Source organism: Zea mays, chromosome 8 (assembly GCF_902167145.1).
Source record: "Zea mays cultivar B73 chromosome 8, Zm-B73-REFERENCE-NAM-5.0, whole genome shotgun sequence".
Classification (NCBI taxonomy): domain Eukaryota; kingdom Viridiplantae; phylum Streptophyta; class Magnoliopsida; order Poales; family Poaceae; genus Zea; species Zea mays.
This window is the reverse complement of record NC_050103.1, coordinates 18,953,504-18,976,189: the sequence shown is the minus strand read 5'-3', so window position 1 is coordinate 18,976,189 and position 22,686 is coordinate 18,953,504. Positions and strand designations below refer to the sequence as shown.

The following is a 22,686-nucleotide window of genomic DNA, read 5'->3' as shown; positions in this document are numbered from 1 at the left end:
TGTGGCGGGGTCACTGTTCAATTGGTCTACAACTTGTTTGCCAAAGAATTGGGGGGCCTTGGTATTCTGGATTTAGAACGTTTTGCAAGAGCGCTATGACTAAGATGGTTGTGGTTGCGATGGAAGGTCAAAGAAATAGCCCACTGGCATGCAATTACTATGTGACAAGATTGATGTGGATCTCTTCAATACATCCATAATTGTGAACATTGGCAATGGGAAGATGGCAAATTTCTGGGATCAAGTTGGATTGAAGGACAGGCTCTGAGGAATATTACACCAAGTCTATACAAGAAAGCAAGGAGGAAGAACATTACGGTGTTCAAAGCACTTCGAAACAATTACCGGATACAGTTTTGTTCTCGTTACAAGCAGGAGGAGGAAGTGAGAGAATTCGTCTCCATGTGGCATGCAATTAGCAACACACAAGACCTAAATGATCTAGAAGACACCATATCTTAGCGACGGACGACAATTGGGCAATACAACACAAGTAGTGCCTACAAAATTCAGTTCACAACGAACTTCTGTAGATTTAAAATCAGTCCCATTTGGAAAGCAAGAACGGAACCAAAATGTGGTTTTTCGCATGGACGTTGTTGCACAACAGAATTGTAATTACAGACAACCTTCAAAAAAGGGGATGACCTTTGATGAGGACATCACTTCTATACATACAATGAATGGACCGATAACACGATCTCGTGCACGATAGCTAAATCTCCAGGTACGTTCTACCCTAGTCAATTGTGTTTCAGAGCTTACGCTTGGGGCCATGGATGTTTTGATGATTAGGTACCTTGGAGAGAACCAGCAAGGACTTGGGAAAGGCCAAGGTGTTGAGGAGGAGGAGCAAGGGCGTCCACAACAGGAAGGAGATCAAGTTTGAGTCGGCTGCGACTCCATCTCGAGTTCCAGGACCAGTCTGCACTAAAATGGACGCCCAAGATGCATCCGGACTCCGATTGCGACGGACTGGATATGGTTGGAAAGATAACGAGATTATCTAACCAACCCAACTGGTTCCACCCTAAAATTCATCCGGAGTCAATGGGAATCGGCGAAACAAGTCAGCGTTCAGATTCTGTTTTGGTGCTGCGACACCGTCTGTTGGGCCGTTGGGCCGTGTATCGCGTCGGAGCCCATTAGGGGCGAGTCCAGGGGTCACGCACGCCCTAATACTCTATTTATTCAGCAGCCGCCGCCACATTTAGGTTTGGGTTTTGCTTAGATCAATTCTGTCATCGAACAGTGTCGCCGTCATCGGCTTGTGAGACCCCATCCCGTAATCAATATAATTTTGGTTGCGTTTCTTTCCTGTTCTTGATTATGTTCTTGATTGCGCTTGCAGGGATAAGCCTTCGTGGCGAGGTCATTCGTGTGTCATGGGTGATAACCAACGAAGCCGTGGTGTAGTGATTGCGAGGAACCGTTCGCTCGGAGCCTTGGATCATCAACGTCGAGATCTCCACTCAATCAAGTTATCGTATCTCACGGAAGATCGGGTCGCGTCTACTATCAATTGGTATCAGATTTCTAGGTTGCCCGTGAGGTATAATTCTATCTTTAGATTAGTTTTGCTTCGTCCCATAGTCCACAAAAAGCCAAAAAAAATTAATTACGATCAGTTTATTTCGACCTAAAACCATCACCTTAGCCTTTGCACAATTCAGTTTTAGAGTCTGCAGTTCTGACTTCGTGTTCTAGTTGAGTTTGGTTGCTGGATTAGATTTGTTTTAGTTCAGTTTGATTCTGTCCATCCGCTTCCATCCTATAAAACCGACCCTATCTACAAAACAGATCCTATCTCTAAAACCGACCCTATCCACAAAACAGATCTTATCTCTAAAACCGACCCTATCCACAAAACAGATCCTATCTCTAAAACCGACCCTATCCACAAAACAAATCATATCTCTAAAATCGACCCTATCCAAAAAATAGATCCTATCTCTACAACTGACCCTATCCACAAAATAGATCTTATCTCTAAAACCGATCCTATCCACAAAACCGAACTCCCGCCCTTCCAACACCTCGCCAGAAACCCTGATTCGGAGTCCAAACTTAAAACAGTCGTAACTTTCGCCTCAGAACTCGAATTGGGCCCATTTTTTTTCAAATCGCACAGAATTAAATTTCGCATCCAATTCTTTCCGACTTTGCCGGATTTGCTGTTTTTAAAATTCTCAAATTCGGCTTGGAAATAGGACTTTTCATTTTTCAAACATTTATTCCGATTTTAGGGCAAACTTGTAGAAATTCCAGAGGACACGTCATTGCACAAAAAATTCTGAAACTTTGTGTGTTTTCTTCTTATGTGCTGCTGCAAATAAGAAAAATATAAAAAAATATTTGAAAAAAAATCGCAAAAAAGAAAAAAAGAGTAGCACATAAACAGAAACGCCAGTGTTCTGTGCACCTCTGTGGTTATTTTGCTCCAAGCCTGTTTCTTGCTGCACCTAGATACTTGTACCTCCTTTCTTGTGCCTTGGTCCAACTGTTCTATTATATTTTCTAGGCCAGCAACTAGGACGAGTACTTGGAACACTTATTCAGCATTGCTATCTGTTACTGACTTGTGTGCCACATATATATATTTAGTCAGCCTTCCCAGAACTCTAGCTTTCTCTCGAGTAGAACAGGTACTCCTTTGCAATCACACTCACGCTCGTTGGACAGTCACACCGGTCACCGTTTACCACCTGCAGTGCTGGTAAGAACGTTGTAAGAGCGGGGTAAGACGCTTCATAATTTGTATACCACCACCACCCTGAGAGATAGTTGTACGGTTCACATTGTTTGTTGCCTTTTTGTCTCTGTTTTGTGCTAACAATGACAGGACCAAAGAATCAAATGGACAAGGACAAGGGGCCTAAGCTTAACGATGATGAGTGTGTCTCTCAGCTGGAATTGAAGGAGATGATGCGCGCGATGACTGAAGCTTTTAAAAAATACTAGGACTCTGCCTCGATATCCTATGAGCAGCTTGATCGACGAGTTGATGAACTTGTTACACGCATGGACGTACTGGAGGCTCGTCCCCCACCACCAACTCTAGCCCCATCTCACTCTCCTGTGGACGACAACGACGATGACGATGATGTTTATGCACCGCTGCCACAACGCTTCGCACGTAATCGACAAGGTATGGGAGGTAATGGTAGACATCGTCATCATAATCCTCAACCAGACCATAATCCATTTGCTAAGATTAAGTTCTCTATTCCACCGTTCATGGGTTCTTATGATGCTGAAGCTTACTTAGACTGGGAGATGACAGTAGAACAAAAATTTAATTCTCATCTTGTTCCTGAGCAGCATAGGGTTAGACAAGCCACTAGTGAATTTAGAGATTTTGCTATCATTTGGTGGAATGAACTAGTTAACACACGTGCTGCACCACAAACATGGAATGCGTTAAAAGAGGAGATGCGAGCTCACTTTGTTCCCCCTTCTTATAGATGTGATCTTCGAAAAAAATTACAACGCTTAGATCAGGGAGACATGTTGGTACAGGAATACTACCAAGAGCTTCAGAAAGGTATGCTACGATGTGGGGTAGTTGAGGATCCGGAGGATCAAATGGTTAGGTTTTATGGGGGATTGAGGCGGGAGATTCAGGATATTGTTGATTATAAAGAATATCATTCTATACAACGCTTGTTCCATCTTTCTATGTTGGCAGAAAAAGAATTGCAGGGTCGTCAACAGCGGAGGAGCAGCACTTTCGCGCCACACCAGCCACCGGTGCCATCCAAGGTGTCATCCTCTTCGGGCATACGGATGTCCACATCTTCTTCCACCAGCAGCACACGCAGCATCACACCTTCGGCATCACAGGGACACGACAACAACAAGTCCTTGGTGCCTTCGGGTGTTGCAGCAAAACCTGCTACGACCACCTCTTCCACAGGCCGCTCCTCCGACATCAAGTGCCACCGCTGCTAGGGACTTGGCCATATTCAGCGAGATTGCCCCAGCAAACGAGCATACATTGCTACTGGTGATGGTGGGTATGTTAGTGCTTCTGATGTTGAAGATGAAGATACTGTTGGAGCTAACATTGCAGAGAGTTATGATGGTGATGAAGAGGTTCTTGGTACAACAGCGACCGAGACCTATAAGACCTTGATTGTGCAACGAGCTTTGAGTGCCACGGCTAGGGACGACGACAACAGACAGCGCCACAACCTCTTCAACATGTTCCTTATCGTCAAGGACTGCCGTGTACATACCATCATTGACGGTGGTAGCTGCAACAACTTGGTGAACGTTGAGTTGGTCAAGAAGCTTGGCTTGACCACACGAGAGCATCCCCACCCTTATCACATTCAATGGTTTAACAACAGCGGTAAGTTCAAGGTAACAAAAACAGCAAGGGTGCATTTTTCTATTGGCTCTTACCATGACTTTGCTGATTTTGATGTGGTGACTATGGATGCTTGCTCTCTTTTACTGGGACGTCCTTGGGAGTTTGATACTGATGCTATTCACCATGGTAGATCTAATAAATATACTTTTATGCATAAGGGAAAGAAAATTGTGTTGCTTCCTATGACTCCCACTGAAATGGTCCACTTAGAACATGATAAAAAGATTAATGCTAAGCAAAAAGGTGTTTTGAACTCTGAAAATCAGCAACCTATTAAGTTAAAAACTCCTACTTTGCTAGCTACTAAATCTGATCTTGATGAGTTACATGCCTCTGTTGGACTTTGCTATGCCTTAGTGTGCAAAAATGTTTTCTATTCCATTGATGATACATCTATTGCTTTGCCATCGGCTATTGCTAACCTTTTGCAAGAGTATATGGATGTGTTTCCCTCTGAGATACCCCCTGGATTACCACCTGAGTTGCCTTCAGATTTTCGGGTTAGTTCCACCTTTAACATTTCAGATCATATATGGGTGACGAAGATGAGATCGAGTCGAGGACGACTCCAATTCAAGAGGAGGAGGATGATGAGGACATCACTTCTATACATACAATGAATGGACCGATAACACGATCTCGTGCACGACAGCTAAATCTCCAGGTACGTTCTACCCTAGTCAATTGTGTTTCAGAGCTTACGCTTGGGGCCATGGATGTTTTGATGATTAGGTACCTTGGAGAGGACCAGCAAGGACTTGGGAAAGGCCAAGGTGTTGAGGAGGAGGAGCAAGGGCGTCCACAACAGGAAGGAGATCAAGTCCGAGTCGGCTGCGACTCCATCTCGAGTTCCAGGACCAATCTGCACTAAAATGGACGTCTAAGATGCATTCGGACTCCGATTGCGACAGACTGGATATGGTTGGAAAGATAACGAGATTATCTAACCAACCCAACTGGTTCCACCCTAAAATTCATCCGGAGTCAATGGGAATCGGCGAAACAAGTCAGCGTTCAGATTCTGTTTTGGTGCTGCGACACCGTCTGTTGGGCCGTTGGGCCGTGTATCGCGTCGGAGCCTATTAGGGGGCGAGTCCAGGGGTCACGCACGCCCTAATACTCTATTTATTCAGCAGCCGCCGCCACATTTAGGCTTGGGTTTTGCTTAGATCAATTCTGTCATCGAACAGTGTCGCCGTCATCGGCTTGTGAGACCCCATCCCGTAATCAATACAATTTTGGTTGCGTTTCTTTCCTGTTCTTGCTTGTGTTCTTGATTGCGCTTGCAGGGATAAGCCTTCATGGCAAGGTCATTCGTGTGTCACGGGTGATAACCAACGGAGCCGTGGTGTAGTGATTGCGAGGAACCGTTCGCTCGGAGCCTTGGATCATCAACGTCGAGATCTCCACTCAATCAAGTTATCGTATCTCACGGAAGATCGGGTCGCGTCTACTATCACCCTTGCAACCTAATTTGTTGTCTATGTAATTTGTCTCCTGAGACAGCAGCTCACCTTTGTAAGGATTGCCCCTTCACCAGAATAGTGTGGAACAAGATTTTAGCTTGGGCCGATCTGCGGTTCTTGAGTGGTACCCCTAATACTGGATCCCTCTACGCTTGGTGGAGAAGACTAAGAACCCTCTGTAACAAGCAGTCAAGGAAAAGTTTTGACGGTCTTCTGATTTACTTTTGGTGGATCATATGGTTGGAAAGAAACAACAGAGTTTTTCAACAACAACAAAGAACAACAGAACAAGTTGCTCGGTTGGTGAAAGAGCTCGTCGAAGGAGGAATAACTAGTTTGTAAAGGATGATCGTCGAACAAGCATTGCACAGTTTCCATATTAATCTCGCACTTCAGCGTCAGGGTATTCTTGTTTCTTGCTCCAGGAGGTGTGCACGCTTGTTCAGTGGTTCTGGTTTCTCTTTTTTTCCTCCCCTCACTCAGTGGTTTTTTAATTCTTTTATTCTGTTAGTAGGTGTCAGCTTGTACATTTTCTTTCACTTCTAATATATTGGAGTGGCAAATCTTTTGCCTCTCCCTTTCAAAAAAATATCGGTTGAACTGTCTTCATGTCCTTCTCGAGCAGAACACAAGCAACCAAAAATCAATACTTGCTATCCTCTTTTGGCCAAGTTATTACTTGTTAGCAGCAGGCAGCACAGCTACATCACCTGCAGAGATGCCAACAAGACTATAGGATAATTTTGTTTTTACAAGGTTTATTTGACCATAAATTGCTCCATTAATCATGTGGTACCAAGTTATAATTGAGTATTTAAAAAATCAAATAACATCACTGATGCGTCACAAAAAATTATGTCGTGGTAGAGTCATTTGTTGGTCAAAGGCTTGTCCTAACGAAATGGAATAAGTATTGTACTTTCAAACGGAACATCCACGTCTTTATACCATGTTACCAAGGCACCATTGCGTATTGCTTCACCGACACAAGTTCGGACTTCCATCTTAGCAGTTGAAAATACTATCCATCACTCTCTAGCAGGAGTTCCAGGAGACAAGTTATTGAGCCAAAACATACAAGATTGGAACAGCCCGTACTACATGGAGAAGATTTTGAATTAGGGATTTAACCTCCTCAATCTCTTTCAATATCCCTCGACTACCCACCAAACTGAACAAGCCCTCAAACAAAACATTTCATCCATGAAACAACATTAAAGTCCACACAATTCGATCAAATTCAGAAAACCAAACTAATCAAATAACAACAAAAGACTATTTTTTCCTAAAAATTCTCCAACCTATTCAACTTATTTTGTGAAAACTGTAGCCCAAACATCCAATGGTATAATTTCACAAACTGATGCAACCCTTTACTGAGTATTTACCCCTGGCTTTTCACGACCACTTACATTCAACCTTTTCAGATCCACAACAAAGTAGCTTCTCACCTCAATAATCAGACTTTGACAGCAAGCAAGTTTTTATTGGGTTATATCTAGATTAATACACACGTATACACAAGCAAAAAAAAGGATCATGAATCATTACCTAATCAGAATCTCACCCAGGTTTCCAGAGAATTGTCCATCAATGTACTCCTCTGTGTTAGCAAGCTGCAACCAGTAGAGAAGGTAGCGATCACTTTACTTTGGCATGTTCTTCCACATTCAACAAATGATGAACTTGCAAAATAGTAAAATACAAATAGATGGGGTCTAACAATACGACAGGCAAACTGCCAAAGAGCAAAGGTAGTACCTGAAGGTTCATGTATGAGTCAACAGAAGCAAGATACCATAGGAAAATCAAGCAAATGCTCATCGATATATTTATAGAAGGGCCAATTCAAGGAAAAAAACTTTAGCATTTAAAATTTGAAATAAATAAAATTAATAACAAAAAGAATACTTTTGTAGTCCATACCCCACTTAAGTTTGACAATTACAGGCTTCCCTGTCAGGTTGTTCAAGAAAGGTTTTGGGTTAACTGGCACAGTCTGCACAAATCAAGTATCCATTAGGAAGTGTGGCATAATTGCATAGGGTCGGGCCTCATTATGGCTGGCGCACAGGAGTATACATAAGCACTTTATTTTGTTCCTTCAAATTCTTTGGTTCCAACTATTAGCAAATTCCATGAGTCGACGAGACGGTAGTTTCCCAACACAAAATGCTAAGGCATAGGATTTTATTATTACATGGCAACACAGAAATTGCTTAACAGATAGGAATGGGAAAACATGGCATGGGAGATGGACCCAGTGGCTACCACTGCACTATCTTGGGATCCTAAGGAGTAGTAACTTCATTGTATGGATAAGAAAAGTACGCCTTGTACAATAATTAAAATACCATCATGGCAAAGATATATAAACAGGTATATGGTTAGCTGTCCCTTATTGTTTCTTTAATTAATTTGTTTTCTAGCCATAGTGGTTCGATTGGACAATAGAACATCAGACAGATGGAATTATGCTTAATAATAGCTTGAGCATGGACTGGTTCATTAGAATCTGGTGCTTTTCTCATGAAGATTAACATCACTGTGAGCTTTATAAGTGAACTTAAATCACTAACCATTTGATACACCCAGCCCAGGTAGGGTTGGCCGAGACCTAACAAATTATGGTTGTCTGGAGCCCAACAGTTCATTAAACACACCTACTTAGGGAAAGACCCAATCGCCCCAAAAGACTAGTGCGATGGGGAAAAATGGTGACTCTCCTTTTTAAGGTGGCTTCCTCCCCCTATGTTAAGCGAGGTGTGATAATTCTGAGGCTCACACGGTTGTCGTCCGACTACAATTGGACCAATTGGGCCAATTATGTATTTACCAACGGGTAATAGTGGAAGATGTCATCATCATTCCCACCTTTTTAAAATGGGTTCTAGCTCTGATACTAGATGATACACCAGCCCAGGTGGAGTTGACCGAGGCCTAACAAATTAGGGTTGCTCGGAGCCCAACAGTTCATTAAGCATACCCAACTTAGGGAAAGGCCAAATCATTCCAAAGACTAGTCTGATGAGGGAAGAGTGGCTCTCTATTTTAAGGTGGCTTCTTCCTCCCAAATTAAGCGAGGTGGGATAATTCTGAGGCTCACACAGTCGCCATCCGACTACAATTGGGTCAGCTGGGCCAATTGTGTCTTTCCCAACGGGTAATAGTGGAGGATGTCCTTATCACCATCTAAGCTTGGATACACTTGAAGACAACTGTGAGTGCATTTTTAGATTCAGCTCCCTCTAATAGGAACTATTATAAGCTGAGCTATTGGCCAACATTGGTACTAGCAAAGACAAATTCACTTATCTTAAACCTTCAATGGTGGTACTGGCATTCACAACAAGATTATTGAGCCAATGACATAACAAATCTGCAAGAGTTGGCTAGATTATGATGTATACACGACACTAAGTCAAGCAACTTATTATTGGTACCGGCAACGGAAAAACAAGAAAAGTCCTATGGGGGCTTCGATCCAATTCTTGATTACTGAAAAAAGCACAAAAGTCTAATGTGTAATTGCACATGATGCACAGTGCAAGGCTGCAAGTGTTATAAATGAATACGACACAAAGGGGATCAATCACAGAGAAGACACAGATTTAACGTGGGAAACCCCTCTAAAGCGAAGGGGAAAAAACCACGGGCGCTGGCCAGCAACTTCTCACTATTTTCGGGTGGTTACAGATCGCAGGAGATTTACAATTGAGATAATTATCTCCTGCGGCTTACAAAGATATTTATAGAGGTGAAACCCTAAAACGAAAGCCTCCAGGCGACGGGCCTCCGCTTCGCTCGCCAACTTGGCCGCCTTCTTCAGAATTTGGATCACAAACTCAACAAACTCCACCTTGAGACAAATTCCTTGTAGCATCATAATAGCAAACTCCACCTTAAACAAATGCATCATCATCTTGCCGGTGCCAACAACCACTAAGGGCTAATTTATAATACCAACTAAGTTTGAGCATAGCTAGCAACAAAAACATGCTTTGTCATCATATCAGCAGGATTATTATGAGTACTGATCTTGCATACCTTCACCAACCCTTTTTCAATGATATCACGAACGAAGTGATAACGAATATCAATATGTTTGGATTTCTCAGTAATCATCTGATCTTTGGTGAGATGAATAGCACTCTGACTATCACAATAGATGGTAATGCAAGACTTAATTCCACATAGCTCTGAATATATACCTTTCAACCATAAGGCTTCCTTAGTAACTTCTGCGATTGTCATATACTCAGCTTCTGTGGTAGACAAAGCAACAGTATCCTGTAAACGAGCTTTCCAACTCACAACACAATCTCCAACAGTGAAGACATAACCTGAAAGAGATCTCCTCCTGTCTAAATCACCACCATAATCTGAATCAACATAGCCAACCAGACCATCTCCAGATTTACCAAAACATAAACAAGCACTAGAAGAACCACGTAGATATCTGAAAATCCACTGAACGGCTTTCCAATGCTCTTTACCAGGATTAGACATGTATCTAGTAACAACACTCATAGCATGAGACAAATCAGGACGAGAACAAACCATATCATACATGAGTGACCCATCAGCACTAGAGTATGGAACTTTTGACATATATTCAAGCTCAGCATCAGTTTCAGCATACTGTTTAGCAGACAGTTTAAAATGAGGAGCCAACGGAGTACTCTCATAGGTTTAGTATTTTGCATGGGCCTCCGCTTCGCTCGCCAACTTGACCGCCTTCTTCAGAATTTGGATCACAAACTCAACCGCAAGCATTCCTAACCAAACAAGTTTCAGGGGAGTTAGACCTTAAATCATGTTTACCAGAATCCTCTGGTTTAAATAAAAACTCCAGACAACAAGTGTGCCTTGGAACCGATGATTTTGAGAGGCTCTGCTGCATTCTCTGGATTGATAAATTGTCCCTTTCTCCTTCCTCGTACACAGCGGGTTCACACAAATATCTAAAATTATTCATGCAACCTAGTCCTAGCTAGCTGGCTCTGGCTGGAATTCGACCTTCCAAACGTGCTGTAAGAGGCAGCTTGAACTCAACCATGCACAACACATAAGACTGAAACTAGCTTAAGGGGTACTAGTTGTCCGCAAATCACACTAGTTAATTAAACAGAGGTAGAAACAAACAGATCAAGTTCATAGTTCGAGGAGAAGAAACGGAGAAGACGAGACGACTGGTCTTACGCCATTAGCTTTTGCGGGTGCGGGTCGAGGAAGGCGGCAGCGAGGCGATGACCGGGCGAAGCGGGGCGCTGGAGTGGATGCAGCCATGCAGGCACGCTAGGGTTTAGGGGGCCGAATCGAGAATAATAACAACTTCCTCCGTCAATTTATACAAAATATAAGTGGCTTGCTGAAAATGAGGCTTGCTGAAAATTTAAATGTCTGAATTTTAGTTTTCTTGCAAAGAACGGTTATTATATATACTTTATATTTATATTAAAATTATGGTTTTAGTTCGTCGTAGTTTCTAGTTTTCTATAGATATAATCTGTATTTTTTGTTCTAACAATAAAAAATTGTTAAATAAAACATAAATCCGACAATTCTTATTCGTATAAAACAATTGGTAATTTTCAATTTCTATACTCAAGTAGACATAAAAACATGATACTATATAACATAAATAATAAACCATAGAAATGTGTGCTATTTGTTGGTGGTAGAAGAGGGTTATAGGAAGTATGTAATAAGTGTACTATAAGCATACAAAAAATAATGTATCTAGTCGGGGGCCAATCTACGTTCTGAAAAAGATATTGTACAAGGTAACATATTTCTTATGAACAAAGAATAAAGTTCTAATCGGTTATGATCTCTGCGATTTGTTCTTAAATTGTAAACCAATTAGATATATAGTTTAACGACTTGTAACTCTAACCCCTTATATAAAGGGAGCTAGAGGTTGTCAATGCCTGAAGAAGGGAATATTGAAACGGCTCCCTGCGCGCCAACGGTCGACTGTGCAGAGCTACAGTGCGCTGCAGTGTCGCGATATAAGTCAGAGCGCAGAAGTCAGAGGTCACGAACAGTCCGATGTGGCACTGGACTGTACGGTGCAGCAAGACGACAAGCGACTCCAACGGTCAACTGCTCCGAACCCTAACGGTTGCGCTAACGTGGCGCGCACCGGATAGTGCACAGTGGTTGTCCGGTGGCACACCGGACTGTCCGGTGCGCCTGTTGCCAGCAGCCTTTGCCAACGGCTAGGAAGTGGTTGGAGGCTATAAATACCCCCTAACCACCTCATTCATTGGCATCCAAGTTTTCTGAAGATCACATTCAATACAAGAGCTCTAGCATTCATTCCAAGACACAATTCAAAGGATCAAATCCTCTCCAAGTTCCAAATTCATCTCAACCACTTAGTGACTTGTGAGAGAGAGATTTTGTATTCATTTGCGCTCTTGTTGCTTGGATTGCCTTCTTCCTTTCTCATTTCTTTTCTCAAGTGATTTGTAAAGCTAAGCAAGAGACACCAAGTGTGTGGTGGTCCTTGCGGGGTCTAAGTGACCCGTGTGATTAAGGGAAGGCTCACTCGGTCTAAGTGACTGTTTGAGAGAGGCAAAGGGTTGAAATAGACCCGACCTTGGTGGCCTCCTCAACGGGGACTAGGTTCTTTGGAACCGAATCTCGGTAAAACAAATCATCGTGTCTAATCGCTTTGATTCTCGCTTGATTTGTTTGCCCCCTTTCCTCTCTCTAACATTTTCTTGCTAGTATTAATTTGAGTTTGCTCTCATTCATCATCCGCACTCTTTGAGCAACTCCTAGCAAGAGAAACAATCTTTCGGACTTGAATTTAATTCTAACGCTAACCCCGGCCTTAGTCAGTGTTTAAGTTTATAAATTTCAGGTTTCGCCTATTCACCCCCCTCTAGGAGACTTTCAAATATCCCTGACTGTTGCCAAGTAGCACTCAAAATCCCTAAGAAGGAGAGTGACTTTTGGGCCCACAACAGCGAGACCTCTATGCCCAAGGCCTAATGGCAGGAGAACTATCTTTACCATAAAGGATGAAAAGCCTCTACACAAGTCAGGTTATACAAGAGTACCCCTGACTACTCTGCAAGATCTCCTATCATGGCGTATAAGCCCTAGGGCCCTGACAACTTAGGGCGCCTAACAATTAAGCTCCAAGGGCCCCTCGCGTCCCATGTCACTTGACAGTATAAGCTCCTAGGTCCCATCGTGCTCTAGGACACCTAACGTCCTAACGATATAAGCTCATGAGGCATCTTGGTCCTAAGGCACCTAACTATATAAATCCCTCGGGCCCCTCACAAAGACCTAATGATATAAGCATCAGAAACCTCAAGCACCTTAGGGCACCTATTAGTATGACCACATGAGGGCCGAGGCACCTAGCAATATAAGGTAGTGTTTGGTTCCGGAGTTTGCTAGGACAGAGCCGCTCCGCTCCTAACTTGTTGTTTGGATTGATTCCATATAAGATAGAGTCGCTCTAAAAAGGGGAAATTATGTTCAAATGTGGAACCATTTGGCTCCCCAAAATCTTCCGGACGAAGTCGCTCCATCCTAACTGGCTCTAGAACCAAATACTACATAAGCCTCTGAGACCCCTCGCTTCCGTGGACACCTAACGATATAAGTCTGTGGAGCCCCTCATGCCCTAGACCACCTGTCGTTATAAGCTCTCGGGGGCCTTGTTCCCTAGGACACCTGACAATATTGGCTTATAGGGTCCCTCACTTCCAAGAGTACCTAACGATATAAGCTCCTAGGGGCTGTCACATCATGGGGGACGACCCTCGCACCTTAGGGAGGCACACATGTCGATATAAGGCTCTAGGTCCCCTTATATCATGGGGAACCTAAAGATATAATCCCATGGAGCCCTCGTGCCCCAGGCCACATGACAATATAAGCCCATGGGTCACCTTGCGCTCTACGGCACTTAAAGATGTAATCTAGTGGGGTCACATGTCTATGGGCACTTGACGCTAGTATGGGGGCTCGTGTCCTTGGGCACCTAATGATAAAATCTTATAGGGCCCCTCACATCTCAAGACATAAGCCTTCGGGGTCCCTCGCATCCTAGCGTACCTGACAATATAAGCCAAGTTTCATAGCATCTGGCTTCTATGCCCTGTGGTGCTTTGCAAAACCAATTGAACTATCGCACTTAGCAACACAATACCCCTAATTTGTCTGTGTCGTTCCTAAACACATTGCCCAAGTAGCGATTGGAGATACACAAGGATTATATTTCTAGCAAGCAATAAGCAACAAACCTAGCCACTTCTTCCTGCCCTCGAAAGCTAGAGTAATGCTATAGTGGAGTTGGAGCCGAATGAATCTGTACAAAACAAAAGGGAGGCCTTCAATTTCACCCTGCTTCACTTTTGTTGAATAACGACTTACTTAAATGGTATTTTTGCTTATGTGAATGGAAGAGACATCAAAAGGTAGAGAAAATAGATTCTCGTGCAAGAGTTGGATGCTACAAAAGGATGAAAGAAAAATATACATGAGAATAGTCAGAGTCAACCTTATAATCGTAATCATCTAATAGCCAATCTTATAGTCAGTATTATTATACAAATGTTTCTATTGTTGACTCCATGCCAATAGTGTAGCAAAAGCCCCTTGAATTAAGGTTTTGCAGGTATTTTGATCCCTTTTGCCAATTGTGCCAGAAAACAATATTTCCGTCGTATGGGCTTTAGAACAACCCAAAAGAACGTTAAAAAGTTTTTCGCAAACAATGATTATTAGAGGCACGCTAAAAAATTTTAGTTGTGAATTATCATGTATAACCCACGGTTCCCTTAAAAAAGACAAAAAAAAACTGTACAATTCTATTTCCCCATTTTCAACCCAGATCTAGCTACTGTTGAGCATCTTCTCTGTCCAAGATCAAAGGAATAGAATGAGCAAATTACAAAGTCATCCAGCTAAACAACTTCTTGTGTGGTGGTAAAGCACCATTCGTCGGGTAAGCAGAGAAAACGAAAAGGACCGTGGCCTGCCTTTCGGCGTGCGCGTGCCGGCCTGCCCCTCACGCCTCCCCGTCGGACCCCGGCGCCGGCCGTGGAGAAGAATATACTCAGGATGTGGATGAGGGACGTGAAACTTTTGGAGAAAAAGGAGATGTAGGAGCGAGAAAAACCGGATTTTTTTCTAATATCAGTTGAGTAGATTTGTGGTTTCTTTTAGAATTGCTTTTAGCATTGCATTGCCCTTTCTCTCTCGGTGCTAACATGTAAACTCAAACCACGATCACAGAGTTTTCCATCTTATACCAAATGATCTTATTCTCATGTTTTTACAGGGGTCCGCATGTCGGTCAGCTGGAGGCCGACGAGCGGGTGCAGTCGACGGCGGCGAAGGTGACCGTTCGCGCGTCGAGGTCGTACCCGACATGGAAGTTCTGCTGCGCGATGTTCCCGAGGATGGACACAGGCTGTGACTCCGACACGGGCACCAGCACAAGGCACAGCGTCCCCTCCTCCAGCAACGAGAAGGTGTTCTCCGGCCGCAGCGTGACGGAGGCGCCACCGCCGAACCGCAGCGTCACGTCCGGAATGCCGAAGTCCTCCGCCTGGGACTTCCCCTGCACGTCGTAGCACAGCTGCAGCAGCTGCTCCGGCGGCTGGGCCCGCGGCAGCCTGATCCGGCGCTCCAGCTCCGCCACCAGCGGCCGCAGCAGCGCCGGGTCGAGGAACGTGAGCGTCGTGCCGGAGTCGACGATGATGCGGGAGCTGTTGGCCGACGCCACATCCTGCCCGGCGACCGCGACGGACTCCAGAGCGACGGTGTAGTACGAGTCCACCTCCGACGGCACCAGCGGCGTCGACGCGGCGCCGGGATCCGACACGACGGCCCTGGCGCCGAAGCTGAGGGTGGAGGACGAGTTGGCGGCGGCGTAGGGCGGGACGAGGCAGTAGGAGAACCTGCGAGCGATGCGCGCCGCGGCGCCGAGCTGCGACACGAGGGACAGGGCCCCGGCGCCGAGCCCCACAAGCCCGTCGGAGCGGAAGCTGCCGGCGCTGCCCGTCGAGCAGCCGAAGCTGACGCGGGGCACGCGCACCTGGCCCTCGCCGCCGCCGCCGGCGGCGGCGAAGCTGAAGGTCTCGGTCGACAGCACCCCGATCGTGCGCGAGCCGTCGCCGTACGCGTACTGGTACTGGCACTCGGAGTCCGCGTCGCAGGACGCCTGGCTCAGCGCCTGGCACGCGGCGGACTGGCAGCTCAGGAGGCTGTACGTCGTCGAGCGGGACGGGTGGAACACGACGGCGCCGTCGCTGGCGCCGCCGCCGCCGCCGTTGCTGCTGCAGTTCACCCACACGAGGTCGCTGCCGGTGTCGGCGATGGCGAGCATCTGCGCCGGCGGCGTGCCGACGTTCACGTACATGAGGTACTCGAACGACCTGGTGATGATCTTGGACTCGACGCCGCCGTCGGCTTCGGGCACGGGCCCAGGCGCGGGCGACGCGCCGCCGACGTAGCGCCCGAGCGCGGCGCCCCGGAGCGAGCGGCGCGCGGCCGCGAGCGCCCGGGCGTGCGGGGGCAGCGAGGGCTGGGCGAACGGCGACCTGGCGGAGTCGCGGTGGATGAAGTCTACGCTGAACCCGCCTGCTTCACCGGCAGCATCGGAGGCCGTGCATTGCCGTGCTAGGAGGAGGAGGGCTAGGAGGAGAAGCATCGTCGCTTCCATGGCGTCCTGCTAGCTTACTGCTCCTACAGTGGAACGCGGTGGCCACGCACTGATCTGGGCTGTGGGCTAATGACCACCTGCCCGGTACTAATAGGCGAAGTACCGTAACGTAGATGGTAACTACTAACTAGCACTTAATTATAAACGGGAAGGCCAGAGGACGAGTTGGGGTGGGGAAACTTGAACGATGTTGCTCACCATCATGGGCTGCACGCACCTGTATATCTGCGATGCGACCTTGATTAACCATTGCCTGTTTTGTTAGGGCATGTATAGTGGAGAGACACCAAAACGGTTCTCCAAGCACAGGAGACAACTAAGAGACTCTATTGTATAATGGAGTGTCTATAAACGTAGTCTATTAATAAATACAGAATTAAATGTATTTGTATAGCATCAGATCGATAGAACAGACGACAAATTCGTACAGTGGGAAGTGAGGCGTCTGTTGCTACTTGGTTTACGAGCCAGATGCGTCTCTTCACGGAGAGACGGCTCTAAAATTTTTTTGCAAATAACCCCCTTAAACACCTTAAGAGACTCCACATTAAACACCACTGTACATGCCCTTAGTGCGGCGAGAACTGAAGGGTTTTGGCGGCAGCAAATTAATGAGAGAGATCGCGAATCACGCGTGATTAACCATTGCTTGTTTCGTTAATCGTTAGTGTGCCTATAGCAATGAAAGCGGGATCTGGAGGATCGGCTGGCCATTCGCATGCCCAGTCCCCACTAGGAATCCATTAGATTGGAAAGGAATAGAATAGTGGTGTTACTGGAAATAATTCATTCATGGTTTCCTATTATCCTTCAGCTTCCTCTTCTGGCCCCCAACGAACTGATCATTCCTCCCGTGCCATGCCATGGGCAGGCGGGAAGAAGTTGGATTGGATGGGTTCACGAGGGAGTGCGTCTGTTATTGGCATGGAGGCCCATGTAGCGTCCGACTATACGGGCTGAGACGGGTGTTTGTCGCGCCCAGAGGAAACAATCGTGGCATCCGGGAGCGGCGACGTCGCCGGTTGTGGGCTTGTCGCCTAGTGTACAACTGTACCCAAGCCCATGACTCAAGCGGCTCGCGCGAAATAGGACTGTAGCCTAGGTTTGACTATTACAAGAATGAATACTGTACATTATAGAATTTAACGCCTTTGCGTTTTAGTGCTAGCTTATATTTTCATTGACACAAGTTGTTGTTTGGTTCACGAAATATAACGTAAATAGAAAAATGATAATTTACACTCTAGTATCAATGTTAATAAGTCTGAATAGACCAATATTAGTTATTAATGTACTGTGATATGTGATTACGACACACATGGTCTAACGTTATCATGTACCCATTACGTTACAAATACGTGAATCAAACGGTACCTAAGACATCTTTAACGATCTTGTTAATCTTACCTGAAAGATTTGCTGCTCAAAAATTTAAAAGGTACTCATAGAAATAGAATATATGCACATTATTAACTTCTATATTGTACTTTATAATATCTACATTATTCTATCTATAGTCTCAGCAAAAACTGAAGCGGCTCACACAGCATATGTTGCCCCAAGATATGGAGAAACCGCTTCAAAATCGCGGTTTTTGGACCGGTTTCCCGATATCGGTCCCATCCGAGGTCAGTTTTTCAGGCGTTTCTTTTTAAAAATTTGTTTAAATTTAAAAATTTATAAAAATCAGGAAAATATGATAAAAGACTAAACATTTTTAGAATTTTTATATACATCATATTTATTTTTTAGTTTTAAAAAATGATTCATCATGTTTTCGATAAAAACACACAGCGGATTTCGCCCAAAAAACACGGTTCTCGCTGAACTTTTGTTTTTTCAAATATAAAAACATGTGCACTTGTAATACCCACTTTGTAAGAAAGATCTAGATGGAGAAAATTACATTTATTTATAGATATGTGTGTTATCTCTATTCATTATTACATGTGGACATCTCACTTACAAAAAAAATAATAAATAACCAAGGACACCTAAAATAATACATGCATCATGCCGGGATTTTATTTTGTGTGCATTTGGTGACAATATAGAAATAGTGTGACAAGAAATATATTAAAGTCCAAAAAGGTAATTTAAGGTCTAACAAAGATTCTAGAAGTGAGAAAGGAAGAAAAGAAATACTATATAATACAAAATAAAATGTAAAATTCTATCCATAATGGTAAGATTAAAAATCTATCTTTAATTGAGTGCAAAAGTAACATGTATATTTGGAGTTTAAATTGGAAATCTAAACAAAAGGGGAAAAGATAAACCAGAAAACAAAAAAGATAAAGGAGAACTCTATTTGCGGGCCAACTTACATGAATTCGGCCCATCAGTAGAAACACCTCGCGAGGCCCAGGTCCCTCCCCACGCGCGACGCTGATAGCTCTCTGACCCACGCGCTCGCCTGGATTCTTGGCTACTGACGGGGTGGCCCCACATCCCAGTCTGTGCGCCCAACGCCTGGAGAACTCTCCCAGCCGCCATCCCAACGACTCGCGCGATCTCCCCGGGGAAGTGCGGCAAATTCGCCGCCGCTCAACGTGCCGCCGAGGAATCTGCTTTACCTCTTGACAGGGCTCTAGAGTACTTATACAACACGGCGTTCTCCCCTTTTGCATTCAGAACCATCGAGCAACGCTGTTCTTGCATATCTCGTCGTTGTCCTCGACGGTGAAGGAGAGAGAAGTGAGGGTCCGCCGCGGGGGAGCTTCGATTCACTGGCGTGGAGCCTCCGGTGCATGCCAGGGACACGCCGCAGGAGCCGGGTACCCGGAGTGGCGCTCGGACTGGTCACCGCTGCCGTCGGGATTCTTTTGCGACTGCGCTCGGCGGTGGGTGAAATCACGACTGGTCACCTTTCGCGGGGCGCAGCACCGCATGAACTCTGGTCTGTGTCGTGGTCCAGCACTGGAGCTTTGCCATTACATAGGAGGGACCATCCGCAGGATAACCTGGTGAAGAGCAGCGATCGGGGTCTTCTCTGGCGTCAAGAAATCACCGTGCGCCATGGCCGGCCGGGTCAGCTCCTCCAAATGCTGGTAAGGCCTCACCCACTCCGCTCGCCTTGATGTCATCTAATCTTAGTATTAAGTGCCATCGACTGCCGCGGATCGCGTGGCCGTGGATTTCCTCGTCGGAGGTTTAGTCTAGCCGCGGATCCGCCTGCGCGTAATATGTCGTCTTCATGCTTGCTATCGGTGCGCCGTTCCCCGGATTGGGTTCGCTATGATCTTAGACCCATACCATCGCTACCAGTTTAGGGATTAGGCCTTGGGGCACCTGATGGCTTTGTTCCGGCGAACCCGCCACCGTAGTGCAGGGGCGGCGCTGCCGCGTTTGGTGAGGGAGAGAAGTCGAATCGTGCGTCGTTCGATCCGCTTCGAATGGGCGAGATTAGAAGATGCGGATACCTGTTCGTGATAGGGTCTCGATCGTTAGTCCCTTAATGGACGGTTTGGATTAAAAAGTGTGTGGATGTACAATCCAGGCCGTAGATCGTTAATCCAAAGGCTGGGGCAGTCGTATGCAAGGGAGAGATTTCGGACCGTGGATCTCGGATCCTACGGTGGCGGTTGCGTATTGATCCGTGTCATGTGCGATCTAATCTGAGCGCTTGGCTGTTGATCCAAGGGCTCAGAGTCACGCGTACCCCTTCGGTCGTAGTATTTTGCTAAAGAGCCCCTGGAAAATCTGTTAATAAACGCGCGGTCCACAGTAGACTTAGTCTGAGTCTTAGAACAATTTGCGCCGTAGCCCCTGTCTTTTTCAGAATTTGGCGCCTAATCCAGGGAATTAGAAATCCAGTAAAATGAATTGGGAAATGATTTTTAACATATAAATAAGTGCTAGAACTTGTAAAATTCATAGAAAATTCATTTTTAGTCCAAATTACTCCATTCCAGTTCCTAAAATTTTGTAGTTTTATTCTCTATCACCTAGAGCCTCTGTTTTGTCATGAAAACAGTAAGAAATTTATTTCTCACTTAATCCTATTTTTAAACACATAAAACCTTTGAAAATTCATATCTTAAAATCTATAACTCCAAAAATTATGATTTCTGTTCCTAGGATTTTATTTTAATGTGTAGATTATTACTGTGTATTTTGTATATATGTTTGGTGTAATGTTAATTTCTCTATATGCACTGTGCTGGTTTGTATTGTGGCGAGTAGAAGAGCCCGTGACCGGGGATCCTGGTGAGCAGCAGGTTGAAGTAGCTGAGCAGGAGCTCATTGAAGGCAAGTTGTGCCCTTGACCACTTTTTACCTAATAATGTTCTTTAATATCATTTATCCATGCATAGGTTAATTTTGATGGGACCCAATAGGTCACCCTAGATTGTTTATCTCATTACCTTGTTTACCCCTGAATCACTTGGGTAGTTTGCTATTGCTTTATATGGTTTTGGGATAATCATTTATTACCTCTATGTTCCAATTCTTTTTGTTATTCTATGTATGTTCATGTTGAGATCATTAATGTTAATTGGAACATAGAGCTTAACTTGAGTAACATGTGCCACCATAAGGGTTTAATGGGACGCCCTTGGCCGACTAATTAGAAAAGCTAGTGGAAGACTACCTTACCCGAAAGGGGCAAGGGCAGTAGGGGAGTGGTCAGTGTAGGGAGGTCCTTGGTTGATTTTGCTGCGATGGCAGTCAGCCAAGAACCCTGCATTGGAACTTCCTATAAACTGTAGCGGGTTTTCGGAAGCTAGTGGAACTTTGTAAAGGCCTCGTAGTGTTGCCCTGCCGCGCTTCCTAGGTAGAGGTGTATGGGATTCGCGACCCCTTGGCAAATGGGTAGCATGACTTGTGGGTAAAGGGTACAACCTCTACAGAGTGTAAAACTGGTATACTAGCCGAGCTCACGGTCATGAGCAGCTCAGGACTCTCTGATGTTTAAATTATGGAACTTAAATTCAATTTTGTCATTTGCATATGCATGGGTTTATTATTAATTTGTTCTATTACTTTATTTAAGGTTTGGTATTTACTTACACTTAGTAACTGCTAACAAAATTTTGACCAACTACTTAAAAGCAATGCTCAGCTTTAACCCCTATCATTGATTAGCCTTACACATCACATGAACTCACACCTTTGTGAGTTTATGCCCACTGGTTCCCCACAACTTGTTGAGCTATGATCATGTGTGAGCTCACCCTTGCTGTCTCACACCCCCCCCACAGGAGAAGAGCAGGTGGTTCAGGAGGAGCCACAAGGCGAGGAGTATGATCTGATCTAGGTGGCGTTTCTCAGTTGACATTGGCGCCAACGATCCTTAGTTCGTTTTATGTTTATTCTTTTATTTTGTAATAAGTCTTCCGCTATGTAATAAATACTCTGATGTTTTATGACATTTATCTCTATACACTCTGTTATTATATATGTTGTCTTCTTGGCGCATGTATGAGATGCACCTGGCTTTGTTCCTTAAAGCCGGGTGTGACAGAAGTGGTATCAGAGGAATGTTGACTGTAGGACGAAACCTAGGTAGAAATGGACAAACCCTTTCCTACTTACCTTACTCGGTTTCATTCTATACTCATCTCATCTTGATCTTGTCTCACCTTTTGCTATTCTACTCTGATTAATCTTATCTTTTCTACTCTAAGACAAGATGGATTTCACACCTTGGAATCCTACCACTATGATCTTTTTAAGAGATAGGGAACCTAAGACAGAAATTTAAAACTATTTTCTCTATTTAAATGTTGTTTGATTGTTCTGATGTTAAATGCTTGATTTGCTTCTTTGATTAATTGAATTATTATAGATGGACATCTTAGCATGTACCACCATAAGGTAATGAACTAGCTATGGTAGGTAAAACATTAGTCCGCTTAGCTAATAAATCCCCCGCAGTAACATTTCTCGTAATTACTCACCTTGTCTACAATTCTTCCTTTCTTACCCTGTATTTCTAACCCAGATGGGCTACCCCTATAGTGTTAGAAGAGAGCACTATAGACGTGATCCTTGGTATGTCATGGTTAAGAAAGGTAAAGGCAGTTTATACACTGTGCTAAAGGAACCATAGAACTCACCAGTTCCAAAGGAGAAAGATTTAAAGATGGAATTACAGTAACTACCGCCACCAGACTAGCGGCATTCTTAGTAGATGGGAAGTT

At 44.7% G+C, this 22,686-nt stretch overlaps 1 protein-coding gene across 1 annotated transcript; it reads right to left on the bottom strand.

The window, feature by feature from the left end:
* Positions 1 to 15,079: 15,079 nt before the first annotated feature.
* Positions 15,080 to 16,814, bottom strand: LOC103634875 (probable aspartic protease At2g35615). The gene has a single exon (XM_008657458.3). The coding sequence runs from the start codon at positions 16,538 to 16,540 to the stop codon at positions 15,170 to 15,172; it is 1,371 nt and encodes a 456-aa protein (XP_008655680.1). The 5' UTR covers positions 16,541 to 16,814; the 3' UTR covers positions 15,080 to 15,169.
* Between the last annotated feature and the right edge of the window lie 5,872 nt (positions 16,815 to 22,686).